Source organism: Heloderma suspectum, chromosome 1 (genome assembly GCF_057233095.1).
Source record: "Heloderma suspectum isolate Gila_16-S chromosome 1, 16-S_ref, whole genome shotgun sequence".
NCBI lineage: Eukaryota > Metazoa > Chordata > Lepidosauria > Squamata > Helodermatidae > Heloderma > Heloderma suspectum.
This window is the reverse complement of record NC_139458.1, coordinates 239,214,673-239,236,828: the sequence shown is the minus strand read 5'-3', so window position 1 is coordinate 239,236,828 and position 22,156 is coordinate 239,214,673. Positions and strand designations below refer to the sequence as shown.

The following is a 22,156-nucleotide window of genomic DNA, read 5'->3' as shown; positions in this document are numbered from 1 at the left end:
AAAGACCAGGTCCGCAGCCTGGGGGTCATTTTGGACTCCCAGCTGTCCATGGAGGCTCAGGTGTCAGCTGTGAGCTGGACAGCGCTGTATCAACTCCATCTGATACGGCGGCTGCGCCCCTTCCTTCCCGACCATCTGCTCCCATCGGTAGTACATGCCCTGGTCTCCTCTCGTTTAGACTACTGTAATGCGCTCTACGTGGGGTTACCCTTGAAGCTGCAGCTGGTACAGAACGCGGCGGCTCGCCTGATTAAAGGCCGGCGGTGGCGAGATCACATCACTCCAGTGCTGAAGGAGTTGTTTTCCGGGCCAAATTCAAGGTGCTGGTTTTGACCTTTAAAACCCTATATGGTTCTGGGCCAGCCTATCTTAAGGAGCGCCTCCAGCAACACCAGACAGGCCGCTTAACAAGATCAGCCTCGGATGGCCTTCTCTCTGTCCATCAGCCAGGACAGCTAGGCTGGTGGGGACGAGGGAGAGGGCCTTTTCTGTGGTGGCCCCCACTCTGTGGAACTCCTCCCTAGGGAACTCCACCATGCCCCCTCTTTAATGAGCTTCCGCCGTACATTAAAAACGTGGTTGTTCAGGCAGGCATTTGGGGTGGGTTAGGTATTTTAGAAAATGTTTTTATTGTAGAATTTTATTGTTTTAAACTGTTTTATTATATGCTGTACATTGCCCAGAGTGGCTAGGTGACCAACCAGATGGGAAATTAATAAATTTAAAAAATATAAATAAATAATAAATATTACACAATGATTTCAAGATGGCATATACAGCTTCTTTAAGATCAGTGGTATTAAAATCCATTTTGTTTGAAGTGCAAAAACAGTAGCTGTCACTTATTGTGCTTGGTAGACGTGTTCAGTCGCACAGAAATTCTGATTCAACGTTAGGGTGGAAATGTATAGGATAACCATTTTTATTGGAATTTGATCCATTTTATTTTTATTAACTTATACTAACATTTTACCAGAGACTTTTCTTGACTTCAGCATAGCAATTGATAAAATGCCCCATGATATTCTGATTAGCAAGTTAGTTAAGTGTGGGCTAGATGGCACAACTACTGGGTGGATCCACAGCTGACTGGAGAGCCGTACCCAGAGAGTACTCATCAATAGTTCCTCATCAAACTGGAGGGAGGTATCGAGTGGGGTGCCACAGCACTTGGTCCTGGGCCCTGTACTCGTCAACATTTTTATTAATGACTTGGAAAAAGAGGCAGGGGGAATGCTTATCCAATTTGCAGATGACACAAAATTGAACTGGATACCTAATACCTTAGAAGACAGAAACAAAATTCAAAATGATCTTGATAGATTAGAAGCCTGGGCAGAAAATAGCAGAATGAAATTTAACAGGGACAACTGCAAAGTGTTTAATTTAGGGGAGGGGGGAATCAAATGCACGGGTAGAAGATGAGAGATACCTGGCCTGGAAATAGTATGTGTGAAAAGGATCTTGGAGTTGTAGTTGATCACAAGCTGAATATGAGTCAACAGTGTGATGTGGCTGCAGAGAAGGCAAATGTAATTTTAGGTTGCATCAACAGAAGTGAAGTTTCAAAATCACGGGAAATTTACGCTCCACTCTACCCTGCACTGGTCAGACCTCACCTTGAATACTGTGTCCAGTTCTGGACACAACACTTTAAGAAGGAAACACATAAACTGGAATGAGTTCAGGGAAGAGCAACATAAATTATCAGGGGACTAGAGAGTCCAACAAGGAAAGACTGAAGGAACTGGGTATATTTAGCCTTGAGAAGAGAATGCTGAGAAGAGATATGGGTTATCACACAGAACAGAGCCACAACCTGTTCTCTATCACCCAAGAATGTAGGATACAAAATAATGGGCTTAGGTTACAGGAAGGCAGATTTAGGTTGAACATCAGGAAAAACTTCCTAACGGCCAGAATAGTGAGACAATGGAAAGGAACACTGGTACTTACCATGATACATTCATTTTCTGCAGTGGATGGAAGATATCCTTATATGGGTTGCTCCTACCAGGAATAGGCAGGAATATGCAAATTAACTGAATTGCCCTCTTACATGGGAGAGCAACCTATTTCCAGTTTGGAAGAAGTCTCAGCCTCAAATTTCCAGTAACTTCATTAGTAAAAATATTGAACAATACATTCAGAAGAACTAATTGGGGAAACCTGCCAGCAGCAACAGATTACTGCCCGGTGGGCAGGATATCCTCCATCCACTGTAGAACATGAATGTATCATGTTGAGTACCAATGTTCCTTTTTCCTGCAGCGAAGGAGGATATCCTTATATGGGATGTTTAAAAGTGGTGCCCCAAACTAGGCAGGTAAGTTGCTGCCGCTAATCCTGTTAATTAAACTGTAACTATCTGCCGAAGCACCCTCCAGCCGAAAGATGCCTTCACCTAAGCAAGGTTGTTTAACTTGTAACATCTCACAAAGGAAGACACAGAAGCCCAAGTTGCCATGTCAACGAGGGGGAACTGGTCCTAAGGGCAGTAGAGGTGGCTGCGGAGATCCCCCCAGGCCAAGCAGAACCAGAAGTGCAACACAGAGGAAAATGCAGGCCTTAATCCACTGTGCCGACATTGACTTGGAGACCTTCTTGCCCATGGTGGAAGGCTGAAATGAAACAAAGAGAGTCCAAGACACGAAAGTCTTTAGTCCTTTTAAGATAGAGTTCCACTACTGGGAAAAAGGCGGGATATAAATTTAATCAATTAATTAATTAATTAAAGATCTTAACTGCACGTTTTATGTCCAACATGTGCCATCCTCTTTCTAGGAGCTGACTCAGCCTGGGACAAAAGGGCAGTGGAATGAGCTCCTCTGCCCTGTGGAAGATGGAGTTATTTTATTATTCTTGTTGTTGTTGTTGTTGTTGTTGTTGTAAGGAATGAAAGTCAGATCCAAGCAGACTGCGTCCTGCTGGAAAAAATGTAAGTCCTTTCTAGTCAATACTAAGCAGGCCAACATGATGGCTTTGAGAGAAAAGAACCTTCCAGTCAGCAAGACCCTTCGTAGAGGCTAGACAGGAGGCTTGGTAACAGCTGAGAACTTCATGCAGATCCCAAGTAGGGTACCTGTGGATAGGTGGTGGCTTTAATAAGGAAATACCCCTTAGAAAAGATTTTATATGGGGGTGCACTGCCAGGGATCTATGGGAAGACTCTGGTAACACAGAGGATAATGCCATGAACCACCTCTTGAGATTATTGGGCCAAGCCCCTGCTCCAACCTGTTCTGTAGAAACATCAGGGACAGTCCCATGTTAGCCTTAATCAGATCTTCCACCACCTGCAAAAAGCTCTCTACAAGATCTCAATATCACATAGTGTCTCCATCCAAAACATTCTGGATTTTTTTAAATCCACCCGTTTCAGGTATATTATTGAGTAGCAGCCTTTCGATCTTTCCAATGACGGCACTGGCTTGATCCCTCCAACATAGATGAGGTGAGATATGGCCTGCAGGACTAAGTGGTTCTTCTCTAATTTCCTGGATAGGAAATAAGGAAAAAGTGAGGCAAACCGTAGCTATAAGGGGCTGGAGTGCTAGAGGAGCTACTCTAGCAACCTGCTCGGAGCTGAGGCAGGAAACGAAACTGGAAGTAGGTTGCGCTCCCATGTGAGAGGGCAATTCAGTTAATTTGCATATTCCTGCCTATCAGAGCAAGTGGGAGGAGCAACCCAGATAAGGATATCCTCCTCCATTGCAGGAAAACCAACTGCTCTCCATCGCTGGAGATATTCAAGCAGAGACTAGACAACCATCTCTCAGGGATGCTTTAAACTGGATTCCTGCAATGAGCAGTGGGTTGGACCTGATGGCTTAAATGGCCCCTTCCAATTCTATTGTTCTGTTATTGATTATATGATTAGTATTGCCAAGATTTATATGCCAAATACTGGTGTTCAGAAAGTAAAATGCTGTAGTTGCTAAATTGACACACTTTATATCAGGGCTGGGCAGCTGTGTGAGGTCAGAGGGCCATTTCTGCCCCCCACCCGCTTTATTTATTTATTTATTACATTTATATCCTGCCTTTTCACCTCTTGCAAGGAACCCAAGATGGCTTACATTATCCTCTTCCTCCTCCCCATTTTATCCTCACAACAAAAACCCTGTGAAGTAGGTTAGGCTGAGAATCAGTGACTGCCCCAAAGTCACCTAGTGAGCTTCATGGCCCAAGTGGGGCCTAGAACCCAGATCTCCCGAATCCCAGTCCAGTACTCCAGGAGGTTCCAAAAATGGTGTTTGTTTTTTAATGGCCATAATAGCATTAAAGGTAAAAGGTAAAAGGTAAAGGTGTCCCCAGCCAGTCGTGTCCGACTCTAGGGTGCGGTGCTCATCCCCGTTTCTAAGCCGAAGAGCCAGCGCTGTCCGAAGACGCTTCCGTGGTCATGTGGCCAGCATGACTGAACACCGAGGTGCACGGAACGCTGTCACCTTTCCCGCCGAGGCGGTGCCTATTTATCTACTTGCAATTGACTAAATGGGTTAAATTTAGCTTGGTGTGATGTAGTGGTGAGGGTGCTGGACTGAGAGTCGGGAGATCTGGATTCTAGTCCCTACTTAGCCATGGAAGCTCACTGGGTGACTCTGGGCCAGTCACAGACTCTCAGCCCAACCTGCCTCACAGGATTGTTGTTGTGAGGATAAAATGGAGAGGAGGAGGAGGATAATGTGAGCTGCCCTGGGTTCCTTGCAAGATGAAAAAAGGCAGGATATAAACACAATTAATTAATTAATTTGAACCTTTTAACACTAACACAGCCATGAAGAAAAAAAAAATTCTGTTAAATTAGGCAGTGTGGTGTGTGCCACACTGGGGGGATGCATGCATCTCACTTATTGCCCACCCCTGCTTTATATGGACACAGAAAAACACCAGAGTAACGTTTTCATTAAAAAATGGCAAGTTTATATTATTAGAAGAATAAACACTTGCATCAGTAAAAAACACCATGTGTTCGATGTATATATTTATATATATTTTTCGATGATCAAAAAACCTGGCAGAGTTAAGTTTAAGACCAGAGTTAAGACCATCTCATACTGGCTCAAGCTCCAGAAAACCAGGAAATTGGAAGCTAAGGCTGATGCCTTAACTCACGTGCCTTGTGATCAGTGTCACAAATTGTGCTTGCTTACAACTTACGCGGTGAGTTGACCCATGCCTGTATGTTGCTTACGTCAGTAGCAGGCAGGATGGATTACACAATGGGAGGTGGGTGTCTCCTCTGTTGCTGTAGGAGTGTGAGTGGCACTGCTGCTTACTTGGGGTGTAAGGAAGAACAACTTGTGACATTGCACAACATCTTCACTGATCACGGGGCATGTCTGTTAAGGCATCAGCCTAAGCTTCCAATTTCCTGGCTTGTGAAGCTTGAGCCAACATGAGATAGCCTTAACTCTGATCTTAAATCAGCAGGTTTTTTATCATTGAATTTCCCTGGTTTTTGAAAACGTAATGTATAATTATAGTGTTGGCTATCCTACCCCTTCTGTAATATATTGTAACCTGCTTTCTTTCAAGTTTACCTATACGATAAACAGTATTATAAATACTTAACTAATGGTAATCATGATTTCATTTCAAGAATCAGGTTTCTAAAATCTCAAGGAGAGCTTCCATGGATAGAGGAGGCTGTCCTCAGCAGGCAGTCACCCTAAACATGTAGAAAATTATGACAAGGGTGAAGGAGGGGTGGAGCTAGTGAGCTCATCGCCACCTCCCTTCCTCATGTGTAGAGAGGACTAGATTCTTAAAAGCATCTTAATGGGCATACATAGAGTGTGAATGCATGTTCATTGTAGAAGCACGATCCTTGCATGTTGTTTTCCTACCGCACAGAAAGAGCAAGGATTGGGGACCTTGTGCTGCATTTTTGCTTTCAGAAAGGTGGTTTGAGGCCCTGATCCTTCTGCTCCCCCCACCTGTGGATTCCATCCCCATCGCTCCCAAATTCTCTGAGGGTCAAATTACATGTTAGTTTAAAGATGTAGCTAGGTTTTTGTTTTTAACTCAAAAGTAAGCTCTTGGGACCTCATATGAATCAGGACCCTAGAGTACTGGGTAGAGGGTTTTAACCCTTTATTTTATTTATATTATATTATATTATATTTCTAATCCACCCAATAACTAATATTCTCTTTATCTATGCATGCAATTTACCTTGCAACTGGATGCCATTTTGGCAATGTAAATTGGAGGCATGGAGGGGCTGCTCCAGATTGGGACCACAATGGGGGGGAGGCTTAAAGTCTTCCTACTCCCTGCGCCCTCCATGCTAGGATCCCAATTCGTGTAGACACATGTAGTCTCACCTTGTGAAAGTTGCATTCCATACCTAAAGGAAGGGGAATGGCACATACAACACTGGAGTACAAGTTGCTTCCACAGGCTTTCATGGGATTGTTGTTGTTCAGTCGTTAAGTCGTGTCCGACTCTTCATGACCCCATGGACCATAGCACGCCAGGCCTTCCTGTCCTGCGCTCTCTCCCGGAGTGTGCTCAGTTTCATATTCATTGCATGGGTGATGCTATCTAGCCATCTCATCCTCTGCCGTCCCCTTCTCCTTTTGCCTTCAATCTTGCCCAGCATCAGGGTCTTTTCCAGGGAGTTTTCTCTTCGCATTAGGTGGCCAAAATATTTGAGCTTCAGCTTCAGTATCTGTCCTTCCAATGAGCCCTCAGGGTTGATTTCCTTTAGGATGGACTGATTTGACCTCCTTGCAGTCCAGGGGACTCGTAAGAGTCTTCTCCAGCACCACAGTTCGAAAGCATCAATTCGTCGGCACTCAGCCTTCCTTATAGTCCAGCTCTCACAGCCATACATTACTACTGGGAAAACCATAGCTTTGATTAGACGGACCTTTGTCGGCAAGGTGATGTCTCTGCTTCTTACTATGCTGTCTAGGTTTGCCATAGCTTTCCCCCCAAGGAGCAAGCGTCTTTTAATTTCATGGCTACAGTCACCGTCTGCCATGATCTTGGAGCCCAAGAAACTAAAATCTGTCACTGCTTCCATTTCTTCCCCTTCTATATGCCTGGAAGTGATAGGGCCAGATGCCATGATCTTAGTTTTTTTAATGTTGAGTTTCAAACCTGCAATTGCACTCTCCACTTTCATCCTCAACAAGAGGCTCTTTAGATCCTCTTCGCTTTCTGCCATTAGGGTGGTATCGTCTGCGTATCTGAGGTTGTTGGTAATTCTGCCGGCAATCTTAATTCCGACCTGTGATTCATCCAGCCTGGCGTTTCTCATGATGTACTCTGCATATAAGTTAAATAAGCAGGGCGACAATATACAGCCTTGTCATACCTCTTTCCCAATTTTGAACCATCGGTTGTTCCATGTCCGGTTCTTATGGTTGCTTCTTGAACCTCGTACAGGTTTCTCAGGAGACAGGTAAGGTGGTCTGGTACTCCCCTCTCTTTAAGAATTTGCCACAGTTTGTTGTGATCCACACAATCAAAGGCTTTAGCGTAGTCGATGAAGCAGAAATAGACATTTTTCTGGAATTCTCTTGCTTTCTCCATGATCCAGCGAATGTTGGTGACTTGATCTCTAGTTCCTCTGCCTCTTCGAAACCCAGCTTGTACTTCCGGTAGTTCTCGGTTCACATACTGCTGAAGCCTAGCTTGTAGGATTTTGAGCATCACCTTGCTGGCATGTGAAATGAGCACAATTGTACGGTAGTTTGAACACTCTTTGGCATTGCCCTTCTTTGGAATTGGAATGTAAACTGACCTTTTCCAGTCTTGTGGCCACTGTTGAGTGTTCCAAATTTGTTGGCATATTGTGTGCAGCACTTGAACAGCATCATCTTTTAGGATTTTAAATGGCTCAGCTGGAATACTGTCATCTCCGCTAGCTTTGTTGTTAGTAATGCTTCCTAAGGCCCACTTGACTTCACTCTCGAGGATGTCCGGCTCAAGTTCAGTGACCGCACTATCATGGCTATCAGGGACATTCAGATCTTTCCTGTATAGTTCTTCTGTGTATTCTTTCCACCTCTTCTTAATCTCATCTGCTTTTGTTAGGTCCCTGCCTTTTTTGTCCTTTATCATGCCCATCTTTGCACAAAATGAAAACCTTAATAATTTTTGAACCATTACTCAGAATTTCACCAAACCAAAGAAAGGCACACCTCTTTGACAAGCCAGAATAATCTACATAAAGTAATTTTCACCAAAAATAGAAAGAAATATATGATATGCTGAGCTGCAGCTTGAAGAAAAAGGAGAAAAATGTGTCAATTTGCTGAACCTGTGGTGATATTTATCAGATTGGTTTGAAGTTTTACACAATTGTAGACCTCATTGGGTAGATCATGGATGCCAAATTTCAAGTTAGTAGCTCAATAGGTGTCATTTTTATAAGCAGTAGAATTTTGAGGCTTATAATAGCGGAAGCTTTTTTTTCTGACTCACCTTAACTAAAGGGGCACACCTGTGCTCCTTTAATATGTATGTACGTACGTTTCTATCTATTTATACACATGCATATAGTATTTTAGGCCTTTAAGTTTTATGAACTGCCCAGAGAGCTTTGTCTATTGGGCGGTATAGAAATGTAGTAAATAAAGGCAGTATCCAAGGGAGTGTTGTGCTCCCGCTGATTCAGTTGTGCAACTGGCACCCACCGCTTATGTAACAAGGATTTAGCAAGCCCCGAAAGGAACAGAAACACTAGTTTGGGATCGAGACAAGTTGGCGGAGCTCCATTATGTGAAACCCTGTTGACCTGGAAACAAGCATTTCCACTTGGTTCCAGTTCCTATCCAAAGTCCTAAATTTCCACTGTGTAAGCGGTGGGTCCCGTTGACACTTGGGGAGCATTTGATACTGCCCTAAATAAATAAATTATACACGCACAGTACATTTTCTTAATGTATTTCTCATATCTTACAGTACATTTATAATATAAACTGCTAACAGAATAACATTTGTTGCCTGAACTTATCTGAGGCCTAGGATATATATTTGATATTTTTAGGTTATTTCTTCCAGATTATTTCACATTTCCCAATTACTATACTATAAATTGCCATTTAAAATAGAACAGCAATGCAAAACACCTGCATGACTGAAATAAACTACAGAACTAAGGATGCAATAGAATAACCATAAGCATCCTAAATGTAAAAAATAAACTCAGGATTGCTTACCCACTGGGAATAGGTCCATCCAGCCTTTTATAACTATAGCCATTAGATATTTCTTTTCCTGATGACACAGAAGCTTCACAGCAGCTTCTTTCAGTAAGAATCAGGCATGCACATTTTGTCCTAGAAAGTATACAGTAGATCTAGTGGAAATAAGGATATGAAATAAAGCGACATAGCCCATTTACTCTCTGGACATGGGTTTGGTTATAAATTTTTCAGAGGAACCGAGTACATTGCCTAATCACTTTCCCAGGCATTTCATTTGAATTTTTGGTGCACTGCAGTTACAATGGACTAGTTTTCAATTTACTAATTAAATTTTCAAACACACATAACTTAATTCAATCGCCTTTCTTACTGGCTGACAGGTAACATGGGGAGCCTATGGTCTCCTCCAGAAAGAGATTTTAGCCAGTGAGATGAACATGATGGCCCTTCGCATCTAACAATGCTGTCTCTTAATGCCCCAGTCCCATTCCACATTCTCAGGCTGTAAGCCCTTGCATTCAAGCATGTTGGGGTGGGTAGATGAGGTAACACAGTCTGCATGCTGGAGAGGAAAGCCAAGTGGGATATATTCGTATATGTTCAAAAAGCCTTTTCAGTAAACAGTTATTTTAAAAAGTATGATAGGGGACTCCTCCCTTTAAATAAGATCCAGGACAGGTCTTGCACTAATCTACGACCTTTCATAAGACTCAAGCCATAAAGTATTATTATGCTTGAACTCTAATCATTTGCAGAAATCATGTGCATTCTCCACCTTTGACAATGCACTTTTAAAGCTGCTTACTCTTTGCAAATCTCAAGGTAATGGGCTTTGTACCACCCGGTATCAATACTAAATGAATATATGCTTAAGAGTAAATTCTTTAGGGTATTTTAAATGCAGTTCAATAAGTTTCAGATACTTACCTATCAGTGCAGCCATCTGTGCAGCTGCATGAGTCAAGAAATGTGCTGGAGAAATTGTTCAAGAAGTATCCATGTGGCCAAGAGGCTTTCCGGTATTTAAAATAAGGCAGTTGATCATGGTCTATGTCATTACAAAAAGAAACTGGTATAGTCTCTGCCCCTTTGCTGATATCAAAATCAAATACAAACGCTTGACGACTAGGACTGTTTCTAAACACCTGCACATACGTATTGAAAGAAAAGTGATCTAAAAATAAGAAGCTGCATTCTGTTTGAAACAAATAATTCTGAACATCCTGGAAACTTCTGAGACTCCTTCCACAGGGAGCTTTGTATATCACATCATATGACTTGGATGCAGAGTCTTTTTTTGCATTCCATCTCTGGAAGTGACATAGTATTGGCAGATTAAGAGGGTTTTCACCCTTGTAAGAATTCCACGGCCTTTTGGCAAGACATTCTTTAGAGCACTCATGATCCTGATATGGGAATTTCGAAGACATTTCTGTAGGTTCTCCTTTATTCCTTGAAGGCATCACCTCCTTTATCTCCATTCTTCTGTTTACCACCATACATGCAAGAGTTGAAGAAAAACATGTCAGGCAACCAGTGAGTTAGTTAGGATTTGTTCAAAGATGCAGTTGTCCACTGAACCTACTGAACGTGCATTCTCCCATGTTTCAATGCATATTTTTGCCCCTACCCACCCAAGATGGCATACAAGTGAGCATCCTGCATCTGATCACATTAAATCTGCATCCTGCATCTGATCACATTAAGGACTGCAAAAGGAGAATATGTATGGCAATTGTCCACACTGGTTATGGGTGTTTTTCATGTAGGACTGGGATGGGCAACATTTTTGGCCCTGAGGCCACATGTGTGGCGGGTCAGGGGCCACCCCAAACACATACACTCTTCCTCCCACTCATATCTCAGCATGGGATGGGATTGCCTGGGGGGCAAGGTTAAAGCCTCCCTATTAGCAGCAGAAAAACAGCTATCTCGCTGCATTAGGATCTCTGGGAGCGGGATGCCAGAACAGCGATCTTTTCCTCACAGCTCAGCTGCTTTGGGCAGTACCCAGTGCTGCCCTTGCACTAGCAGGAACAACTGGTAGTGCAATGGGAAAGTAGTGCTTGGTAGGGCAAATGGAAACTAGCCAACAATAACACTTCTGGAATAGGAAAAGTCAATCAAGCTCATGGAAGGGAACACTGCTGATTTGTCCCTGTTCTTCAAGCAACAGTTTGAGTTAGTTTCTGGTGTTGTGCTATGAAGCATTAACTTCCCATTTCATTAGCAGTCATTCCCACTAGTATAACATGATTGCCACTGGCAGACTGTCTGTGTTGGATACTGCCCTATATTAAGCAGACGTGTTGTTTGCTTGCCTGCTTGCTTTGTACTGCACCGATATACAGAGACAGTGGAAGCCTCCTAGAGGCTTGACATGGATCATACACAACACTCACAACCCTAAAGTATTCCATCCCTGATCTACATGGCACAAATCAGGCCCTGCGCAATTTGGGTTCTAGTTTGAATAAATGTCTACACCTGTAGGCTTCCCCTACTTAGAAGGCCATGCTCAATGCATGGTTGTCAGGCCAGGGAAGCTTCTGACAACAAGGTTGGGGCCAGCATTCCAGCCTACTGCCCCTTCAATACTGGAAGGGGAGATCTGTCAGACATTTGGTGAAAACAACAGGTGATCTGACTTACGAAAGACTGCAGTTCATGCAGAGGCCCCAGATGCTTTTGCACTTCTCTATTAGTTGTGCTACATTAAAGAAGATGCATTTCCTTAATGTAGCACAATGGATGGAGCAAAATATTCAAATCAAAACAGCTGTGAAACTTTTACTAAAATGGCCAGAAGTCAATATAAAAGGTATCTGGAAAATTTCCAGCAGAATAAGCCACTAGCATGCCTAGTGATCCTACAACAATGATATGTACATACTGAATATACTGTGCTGATCTATATATGGATGTATCAACCTCAGAATAACCCTTAAAACATACACAGATCATGCAGAATCAGTTTGTTTGTTAAAGTGGTCTAGAAATTCTTATCTCTTCCTCTGGCAGTGATCAGGTAAGTAGCTTTAATAGCGGGGGGGGGGGGGGAGGCAAACACATATCCAACTGTCACTGGAAGAGCTGCTCAGATCCGAGATCTGGCAAGGCAAGCAGAAAGGCTTAGAAAAGGAGGCAGTAGCAGGACAGTGTGAGTGGGGAAGGGGAGGAGGGCTGCAGCTGGGAATGGTCCAGAAGAATGAAGGGAAGCTAGAAGGAGGAGCCCAAGAGGGGGAAGACAAACTGGGAATGATTGGGCAAAGCAGAAAGCTACAAAGCCAGTTGTGAGGAAGACTAAAGTCCATATTCAGATCCCAAATAATCAGCCATTCTCTGATTACAGAGTTCTAGCATGTTTTATTGCTTCTAAATTTGTAGAAGTAGTCTAACGTCCTGAGAAATAAAAACAAAAATTATTTAAATCGTTATATAGCCTTTTACTCACAAAGAAAAATTGTCTCCAGGATTTTCTTTAATTTCACTTGAGGCAGAAGGATGTAAACCAGGTTTGCATTTCTGTATATCTTCCTCAGTAACAACATTTACTTTGAAAAGTAAAATTCAAACTTTATTAATGTACATTTTAGATTACAATTAAGATTACAATTTAGATTACAATTAAGAATGATCTCATTTAGACACATTACAGACTCAGTAACACTACTAAAAATCTGAACACACATATAAATGAAGATCTTAAATCAGGCACATACTATTTTTAAGTGCATCAGTTTAATATTGCATTAGCTCTCCCCATTGCCGCCTGATTAAGGGTGCAACCCTAAGCATGTTTAAACAGAAAAAAGTCCTACAACTCCCAGCATTCCCCAGCCAGCATAGGACATTTTTCTGTCTAAACATGCATAGGATTACGCCCTAAGAACCTTTTGTATTCAAGAAGTCATTAATAGCATGAGTATTTACAATGGAATACAAGAACCACCCTCATGTTCCATGCCATGAAACCTAGGAGACCTGGGGACATATAACTACATTTTTTCCCTGTCTCATCCTAGGGTCACTGTCACGTTCCTTCGTCCTCTCCCTTTGCAATCAATCCACTCTAGGAAACAAAGCTTCAGGCCAACTTTATTACTTTATTAGTAAAGACTAGCTTCTTCACAAATGTATATTCTAGGAAACTCTCAGTCTTCATAGAACCAGCTAATCCACACATCTACGAATATCAGTAGAGGATATGAAGTGGAAGTTAGAGAAGTTGTCAGCAGTCTGGGCATGAACTTCACAGCCAGACTACCTTCACAAGGATGTCCCTCCCATAGGGTGGCTCCCTCCTACATTGGCTTCTACGAGAGGCCAACCTGATGAAGCGTCTGAACCCCACCCCTGACTTTTCCCACTTCACTCTGTGACGGACCCTAGCATCCGTCAAGTCAAGCCCCTCACCCTCCTCCTCCTTCTCTTCTGAAACTTGAGATCTCATGGTGGAGGAATGGGGGAGCAGTTCAGCCTGGGCCATCTGTGTGTCAAGGTCTTGGGAAGAAAGACTTGCCATATCTGGGCTCACTATGGAGGGTGCCTCCCTCTGTTCTTGATGATGTTGTACAGTGTTACAAACTGTGCTTCCTTACAGCCCAAGTCATTAGCCGCAGTATCACTCAGACTGGTACTGCATCAGAGGAGTCATATCCCACTGTTTAACCCATCCTGCCTGCTACTCATGTAAGTAACAAACCAGCATGGATCAACTCACAGGAGTATTCCTCTAGCAATACAGTAAGGCTCAGACGCTTCATAAGACAATACAGGACCAGAACAACATGGGGCATCTTTGCTGGTCCCAGGCACTCCATCCTCCCCATCTGGATTTGGGCCTAAAAGACCAAAGAACAGTGTGGGTGCATTGAGGTTAAGTTGCAAGCAAGCACAATTTGTGATACTGCACAACATTCTTACTGAGTATGATACATGTCTGTTAAGGCATTAGTTTAGCTTCCAATTTCCTGGCTTTTATATTATATGTGAAGGTAGGCTTGAGTAGACCTTGTAAGTAGTTTAGTTCAGGCAAGGTGCCTGATGGGATTGAGAGAATGTGTATGTGTCTGACCATAAGAAGGTAACTGTAACTTTCTCATTAAAAGAAGGACATTCCTATCCACCAAAGTAGTTCATCCCTAAAGATAAGCAGGCAGCTGTGCTGGTAAGAATACTGCTGAGCTAAATTAGCTCTGGAGCATGCATAGTGTATTTTCTTTGTTCTCTAACTTTCAGTCTGTATAAATGCATCTTGTTTCTTTTTTTCTTTTTTTGGTGAGACACAGGGTCGACTGTCTCTCCCACAGCTGTGATGTGCTTTAATACATTTCTGACTGTTCAACCTACACTGCCTTGGCTATTTCCTTAACAATTTGGATCCCAAATGCTGAGGAAAATCAAATTTGGACCGCCATTCACTGAACATCCCAGAAACGTGCACCAAGTTAAGAGACATTTTGAAATCTCTAAATCTGGGACTCAGGGGGTGTCTCCATCAGTGATTTACTCTGAGACTGTGTATTGCCCTGGCCGTGGGCGTTGAACTCTTAGGTTAGAGGTGCCAAGATAGTGATAAATCAGACTCAAAGGTTTGCTTACAAGGAGACTTTATTGAATAACTTACAGCACACAGGCGTACCCAGTGGTTGGATCAGACAGCTTCTCTGAACCCAGAGCCATTGGGTCCAATGGGTCTTATACTCTACAGGTTAGCAATAAGCAGCGTTTCAGCAGCACGCGCCCTTAGCGTTCATTCTCAACATCAACCAACAGAACTTTGTTCTCAAGCATAGCCACCGGCAGCTTTAAGGTAAACAAACTCTGCTTCTCAGGCTCATCAGTGATAAGACATTCTCCTCATTAGCCAGGAATGTTCTTGGAGCTGCTTCTCACCCTTTTGACTCATCTGGCTACATCAGGAGGCCGGTTAAGGGAAAACAGCAGCCCTCTGACCAAAGGCAGAGAGCATTATGGATCTAAGCCACTCTACAACTACTAATAGCTTGCTTCAGGCCTGGGGCCTTACAACTGGCTGCGTTTGGCAGTCGTTTGGGATATATGATGTCATGGCCATCCAGCAGCCACCCCGGAGCTTATCAGGAAAAAACCGATGTCCTGAGTCTGCTTAAAGTCCAATTCTTTTCCTTAAGTCAGGTTTTCCCCAGTAGAGTTGCTGTGTGCCCCAACCCTTGCATTTACCTCAGATATACTAGCCCTGCCCAGGGGTGTGCCTTTCAGTGTGACCCCGGTCAAGGGGTGTTTCTTGTGTGTTTCCCGTACCTGCACAAACCAATTAGTGTCTACTCAGAAATAACTCCCATTGTGGTCAATGAGGGTTCTCCCCTGAATGCCCACATCAGAACTTACAGAAACCCTCCTCAACTGAAATGGCACAGTTTAAAGCCCAAATTCCCTACGTGCTGTAAAGCACGATCTCGAGGCTATGATTCTCTGCTGTTTGGTTTATTGCCTTAGGAAGTAACTACCTTGACCCTTCGTTATAGAGATCCTGCACAGCATTGGGTTACAATGGGGGCTGGTTTCCCATCTGTGTTTACTGCTCTCTTTCCCACAACAAACCCATTAGTGTCTCCTCAGAAGTAACTCCCACTGCATTGAATAAGGCTTGCCCTCTGAATGCCCACATCACGATTTACAGAGATTCCCCCTGAATTGAATACAGAGCTTAAAGCACTGATTCCCAGAAGCCTGTAAAGTACTTTACCGAACCTGCAATTGTCGGTGGCTTGGTTTATCGCCTTAGGAAGTAACAACTTCACACCTTCCTTATAGAGGTCCTGTGGTTAGAAAGGGGGCTGGTTTCTCATCCCTCTGTCTCCCCTACTCTTTCCCAGCACAAGCATATGCGTGTCTACTCAGAAGTAACTCCCACTGTGCTCAATGAGGCTTGCTCCTGAAATGCAGGCGCATCTGGAGTTTCAGGGGAAAGGAGAAAGGGGGAAGAAGGGGGGAAGCCTCTCTTATTGGTTGAGCAGCCCCTGCCACTCAGATGACTTCACTCCAACCCCCACCAGGAAGTATGTTCTGTGAAGTGATTTTTACTGGTTCAGAGCACTTGCTCGTGGAGCTCTGCATGGACCAAAGTGCAGCAAAGCTGATTCCTTTTTAAAAAATCCAGTACTTCTCTATTTGCTTCTCCTTCCATTGTTGCGGAGACATGGTCTCAGTGTGAGGATGCCCGTGGGACAATTCTGCCTTGGCTGATGGGATACCACCTTTAAAGAGACTGTCAGTAATGTAAGCACTTGGTAAGTTTTTTTGCATGGAGGGGTTACAGAGGTCCGTGGGATATGGCATCTGGTGAATGAGAGTTGCCTTGTGTGAACTGAGGAAAAGAACTGAATGAGAGTTGTCTGGTATGAAATAGGTTAAAAGGACCAGGGCAAATTATAGTCTCTGGAACCTTGTGTGAGTGAGTTTTCCTCCTTCCCTTTATGGTATGAGCCAGCCGGCAAGGCACGGACCACCTGAATAAATCATTCCTGAATGAACAGAGATTGCAGTGAGTGACCCAACCTTTCCTTCGCTCCCTGCCATGGTAAGAGCTCCCTTGACCACAAGTGACTGATTGTGCCTCCAATTCAGTGAGAGTCAGTCTCTGACTGTACCTCGGAATTTGGCAGTGCCTTTCATTTCTCACAACCTGTGGAAACCTCCTGATTGTTTTCCTGTGTGCTCCTGTGTAAATTGAGGATGGGATCGGATTCTTCCAAAGAAATTCCACATCTCCAAAAGGGACGCCTTCAGTGTACATGTACAGGAATTACGGACCTAAGATTTGCAAGTTTTGGACAAATGGAACTTGACCCATCCAGACAATTTCCCTTGGTTGGGACCTTTGATATGTACAGAACTGTGCATTTAAAGGGAGCTTTGGAATCTCGGGGTTCCAAGGTGGCACAGGGTCAATGGGATGCATTTTTTGACTGGTAGGTTGAGAAGTCAAAAAGGTCACCTAAGTCCCGGGGAGCGGAGTCTTAAGGCCTCTCAAGAAAAAACCTGAAAGACCAGGTCGAATTTGGAAACATCAGCGAAAAGCCACAGAAATTTAGAGAAGAAGTGCAAACAGTGATCACTTGTTAAAATCCCAACTGGGCTAGCATGAACCAACTCATGCGAGTTATTTTGCCCCAGGAAGTGCACACTAGATTAGAGGAACAAGCGAACTGGCGACATCAGGAATCAGCTGATCGCGATACTTTCGACCAAGCATGAATCAGGCTCCTAGGAACACCCACTCTCTTCTACTTAAAACAAAGCTTCAGCACCTACCTTAATCACGCCTCTTCAGGTATGAAATTTTGCTTCTCTCCAGCAACCCTCTGCATTCCTAACCTTTTCACCAGAAAGCTTTGGATCCATCATAACGAAATAAAATTATTCCCTAGGCTTATATTCTAGACCGTGAGTGGGCAACCTCTGTGGGTCCAGAGGCCAATTTTAAAGCCCTCGAACCCACAGTGGGCCGTGCCCCCACCCCCACTGAAATTGCTGCTGCATTCCATCCCTTTTTCCTTTCAAACAAGGTGGGAGAATCTTCACAACAATGGAATGAGAAGCGCACTGCAGTATTATCCGGGTTCTCATGGAATCAGCTTTGGTCCATCAGGCAAACATGAAGCAAGAAAAGCTCAGTGCACCGTACTGTTAAAATCTAGTTTTCATGGGTCACACAGTGCTTGAAAGGACCATACTTCTGGGTGGGGTGGGGGAAGTAGAACTGAATGTCATCAACTAGGTAGGGGCTGCTCAACCAATGAGAGAGAGGATTGATTCCTCGCCCATGCCCAGGCTCCCCCGTGCTACTATATTATTATGAATGGACAGTAACTAATTCACAATTATCAAGAAACAACCCAATTATCCTGTACACCACCTGAAGGCTCCATATGAGAGCTTCCCACCTCCCCAGTTTCGCCCTAGTCCAGCAAACTGTCGCGGAGTTATTGCTCCCACCCCATTTTTCCCGACGTGCGCAGATATCCCTGAAGAAGCCAAAATCCCCAATTCTCGAGTGCAGCATCTTAAGACTCCCCCCGAGAGCAGCTCCTCCCACATTTCACCCCATTCCAGCAAAACTGTCACAGAGCTGTATTTCCCACCCCACCCCCTGCTTTCTCCTTCTCTGGGCACTTTGTTTCTGCTTGCAATGATAGGCTCCCTTGATCCTGAGACTTCATCAGATCACTACTGCAATAAAGCACTTGTGTATCAGAGAAGCAACTTTACACAACATCAGGGAAGCGATTTCGCACAACATCAGGGAAGCAAAGTAATGCAAACATCAGAGAAGTGCATCATCTCAGAGGCTCATTAGTTCCACTGGTGAAAAAGAAGTGCAGGGTGATTCTGAAGGCTTGAAAGAGTGCCCCAGGGATTTGATGTCCTGGAAAGGCAGGCGAGTTACTTTAGTTACCTAGGTTACTGAGAGAAGGGCCAGGTAAAAGACACACTCCTAGGAATGCCCCATCATACTGAATTTAAAGTGGAGGGATGGGCACACAGCAGCTGAACCACAGGGGAGCTGAATTAAAGAAAAACAACAGAGTAAAAGTACTCTGCAAAAATGCGGCTTCCCAACAGGTAAACTCTGGGGTGGCTGCAGGGTGGCCACGATGTCATGTGTGCTTAATGACTATAAGTCACAGCAGCATCGGAGAAAACTAACGTAGATGATCCCAGGGAGTGCTCACCTTCATTTAAAGTGAAATGCAGCTTCTTTACACCACCGGAATTCAGCGGCAATTCAGCAATGGCAACTTGGGGTGGTGGGGGCGGCAGGAAAGCCCGGCGGGACGGTGCATGTGGCCTGCAGCCATGGGTTCGCAACCCCTGTTTTAAACCAACTAAGACATGGCTATAATTGTGCTGAGGCTGAATTCGGTGGCAGTTCAGGAACACATGTACCCAACTGACTTTCGTAGGTTAGACAATATGTTTGAATATGGACCTGTGACCTCAGACCCCAACATGTATAGGCCTGACGTGCTTTAAAATAAAAAGTAACAATTGTACAAATCAGGTCTACATACATAGGCCCCTATTCAAATGTGAAGTCAAAGATCAAGGCCAAAGGATGGGATGAGTATAATCTAAATCCCCAAAATGCAGAAACTCTACATTGTGTCATGTCTGAACTGGGTTTCTATAGCACTCCCTTCTCCAGAAAAGTCAGGAAATGTTTGAAGAAAGGTAATTCTTCCTAATATATTGTGTTTTTTTCTAGCTCCGCATGAGGCTATAGGGACAATAGCAAGTACAGAAACTCTTTCATACCATTTGTCAGAGGTAAGAGGTCAGTCATATCCACTTGATCCACAAGTGCCAAAGCTTGGCAATATTCTGTTTAAAATGACAGTAACAAAATTTTTAAAAGCTGTATTAAAAATATAGTATTTAAATATTAAAATCATAGAATTTAAATATTAAAGTCAAATGTAGTAATAAATAGGGCACTATACTCCCAACTGGTACTGCAGCCTTTCTTAAGCTATAACTTAAAAGTACAAGACTATCTGATATGTGATCCAGGTACAAAGCTGTACATACTTTATACCAAAAACAGTTCCGCATTTTAAAACATGGGAGCTCCAACTGTATAAAACCATTGCAGAGTTTCCTGGTTCACATATATTCTCATCTCCCAAGTGTAAAGTAGGCTTTCCTAAGAAAAAGAGTAGTTCCAGCATTCAGTAATCTCCTCCCTCACCACTGGGTTCATTGTTTGGATATATTTTGACTAAGCCAGAAGAAAGTATCAATCTACCCTCTTCTAAATTGTTCACTCTGTCCCTGCTCAATGTAAGTAATAATAATAGGCATTGTGTTTCCCTAGTGCTTTCCCTCTTCCTCAGCAGTTCAGCCTCTCAAGCAGGACTGAAGAATTGGGAGGCTTTGACAGTTCTTTCCTTGACCGAAGTGACTAACAATAAAATTGTTTTTAAAAGCACCTTAATTTATCATGCTTCAATACCTGTGTATGTACAGAATTCATAGTATTGGGGGCTGGCTGGTTGAGGACATAGTTCAGAGAAGGAGAGGCATGGCTTAGGGCAGAGGTCTCCAAAGCGGGGTGCATGCACCCCAGAGTATGTGCAAGATGATCCACTGGGGTGTGCAAGCCGCCTGATAACTGAGCAGCCTCCCGCTGCCCCGTCGAGCTGCCATTGTGTGCAATGATGGTGGAGGCAGCAGGATGGAACGGGGGCTGAGAGGGAAGCTCCGTGGCATTGCTCTCTTGGCTCTAGTCCTATCCTGCCTCTGCCACAGCCACTGAGAGTAACCGCTCCTGTCTCTGCCAGGCACGGCAAAAGCAGGCACAGTTTCTTGCTCTGCCATGGCACCAGAGCAGCTGCCATCCTGCCAAAGGAGAGTGGGAAGGAGATTGACCCTTCCCACTCTCCTCTGGCAGAATGAAGCCAAGAAGAAAGCGAGCACTTCCCTCTCAGCTGCCATCCTGCCAAAGGAGAGTGGGAAGGGTGAACAGCCCAGGCCAAGCTGCCACTCAGCCAAGGAGCGGGGGCTGTCGTACTTGTCCGACTCTGTGCAGGGTGCACAGCCAACAACCGGGACTCCTGGCTCCAGCGCAGGCAGGAGTCCAGCCAAGTGCGTCTTTCCCCTCCTTGCAAGTCGACAGTGGAACCCTCACGCGATCATTGGCTTAACTTACGTGTGCCCAGTTAAGTGGATTTATGTATTATATTATCTAGTAGTAACTAAACTGGCCCTCAAAACATTGACAATAATATTTTTACTGACAGAAAAAAGGTTTTTTTACCATTACTTAAAAGAAGGTATTTTAAAAATATTGTTTATTTCTTCTTTATCTCATTTTTTTAATTTCTTTTTTTTGTGTATGTTTTATAATGTACATAATATATTAATACAGTAGTACATATGTATAATTTATAAATAAATATACTTATATTGGGGAGGTGCTCAAAAACATTTACTGATAGGTGCGTGCAATCAAAAAAGTTTGGAGGCTGCTGGCTTAGCGCACTAGATATGGCAGAAGAATGGGAATTTACACAGAAAAAAGGTGCTGCTTTTAAGCTATAAAGCAGGTCTAGGCAACTTGTGGCCCTCCAGATATTTTGGCCTAGAACTCCCATGACACGTTGGGAAGTGATGGCCCTGCCCACCTGTGGCTTTCCCCACCCACCACTGGCTGTGATCCCACTCACTGCCAATGTGCAGCCCCACACAGATTACCCCAGAGGGAATGCAGCCCTCAACAGAAAAAAAAAGTTCAAAAGTCCTGCTGCAAACCTTTCTCTGTCGTCTGAGAGAGGGCAAGGCTGTGCTTGCTCAGTGAAAGGGGAAAAGCACTCTGCATGTGCTCAGAGGCTCTTCAAATATATTCACACTGGCTATTAGAACTAATTGTTTGCTATCAACTACGATCCCTAGATACTTGGAACCAGTTCTTTTCCAAACATAACATACAGAATAAATATTGCAAGTTTTATGTGCTAGCATAGTATATCTTAGTTCACATTACTTATTTCACATGAGAAATTGGGGTTTGGGTTCCCCCCCCACACTAATTTCTGTCTTTGAATTAGGAAGTAATAAAACAACACTAAGTTTAATTTTGGTTATAAAGGTTTCCAAACCTTCATTTGTTGCAGTTCCATCCTTAATCTTCAGCTTCAGAGACAGCAGTACTTTCTGCACCTGCTCAAATATCATGTCCACTTTGGTGCCTTCCAACTGCCTCCAGAATATTTTTGCATCAACTGGAAAAAAAAGTTCTCATTGACCATCATTTGGACTTAGAAAAAAACATTTAAATTCACTGCAAATTCTCCCCCCCGCCCCTTATGTAGGTGCTTATGTTAACATTATGTAGGTTAACACAAGCACCTCTATTGGCTACATAAAATATGCAATGTAGGTAGATATAGCCCTTACGGTGCAGCAATGTGAATATACAGTAATTCTCTTAAGTGTCTTGAGTTCTA

At 43.7% G+C, this 22,156-nt stretch overlaps 1 protein-coding gene across 2 annotated transcripts in view; it reads right to left on the bottom strand.

Annotated features, from left to right (window-relative positions):
• The window catches only part of SETDB2 (SET domain bifurcated histone lysine methyltransferase 2), a 105,630-nt gene that overhangs the window by 57,489 nt on the left and 25,985 nt on the right, over window positions 1–22,156 (bottom strand). For both annotated transcript variants that reach the window (XM_084821343.1, XM_084821352.1), the window contains exons 2-6: window positions 21,809–21,931; window positions 19,467–19,532; window positions 12,619–12,718; window positions 10,092–10,649; window positions 9,177–9,296 (exon numbers count right to left, since the gene is read on the bottom strand). In XM_084821343.1, coding sequence (XP_084677469.1) covers window positions 9,177–9,296; window positions 10,092–10,649; window positions 12,619–12,718; window positions 19,467–19,532; window positions 21,809–21,931 — 967 coding nt within the window. The remainder of the gene's footprint in view (window positions 1–9,176; window positions 9,297–10,091; window positions 10,650–12,618; window positions 12,719–19,466; window positions 19,533–21,808; window positions 21,932–22,156) is intronic.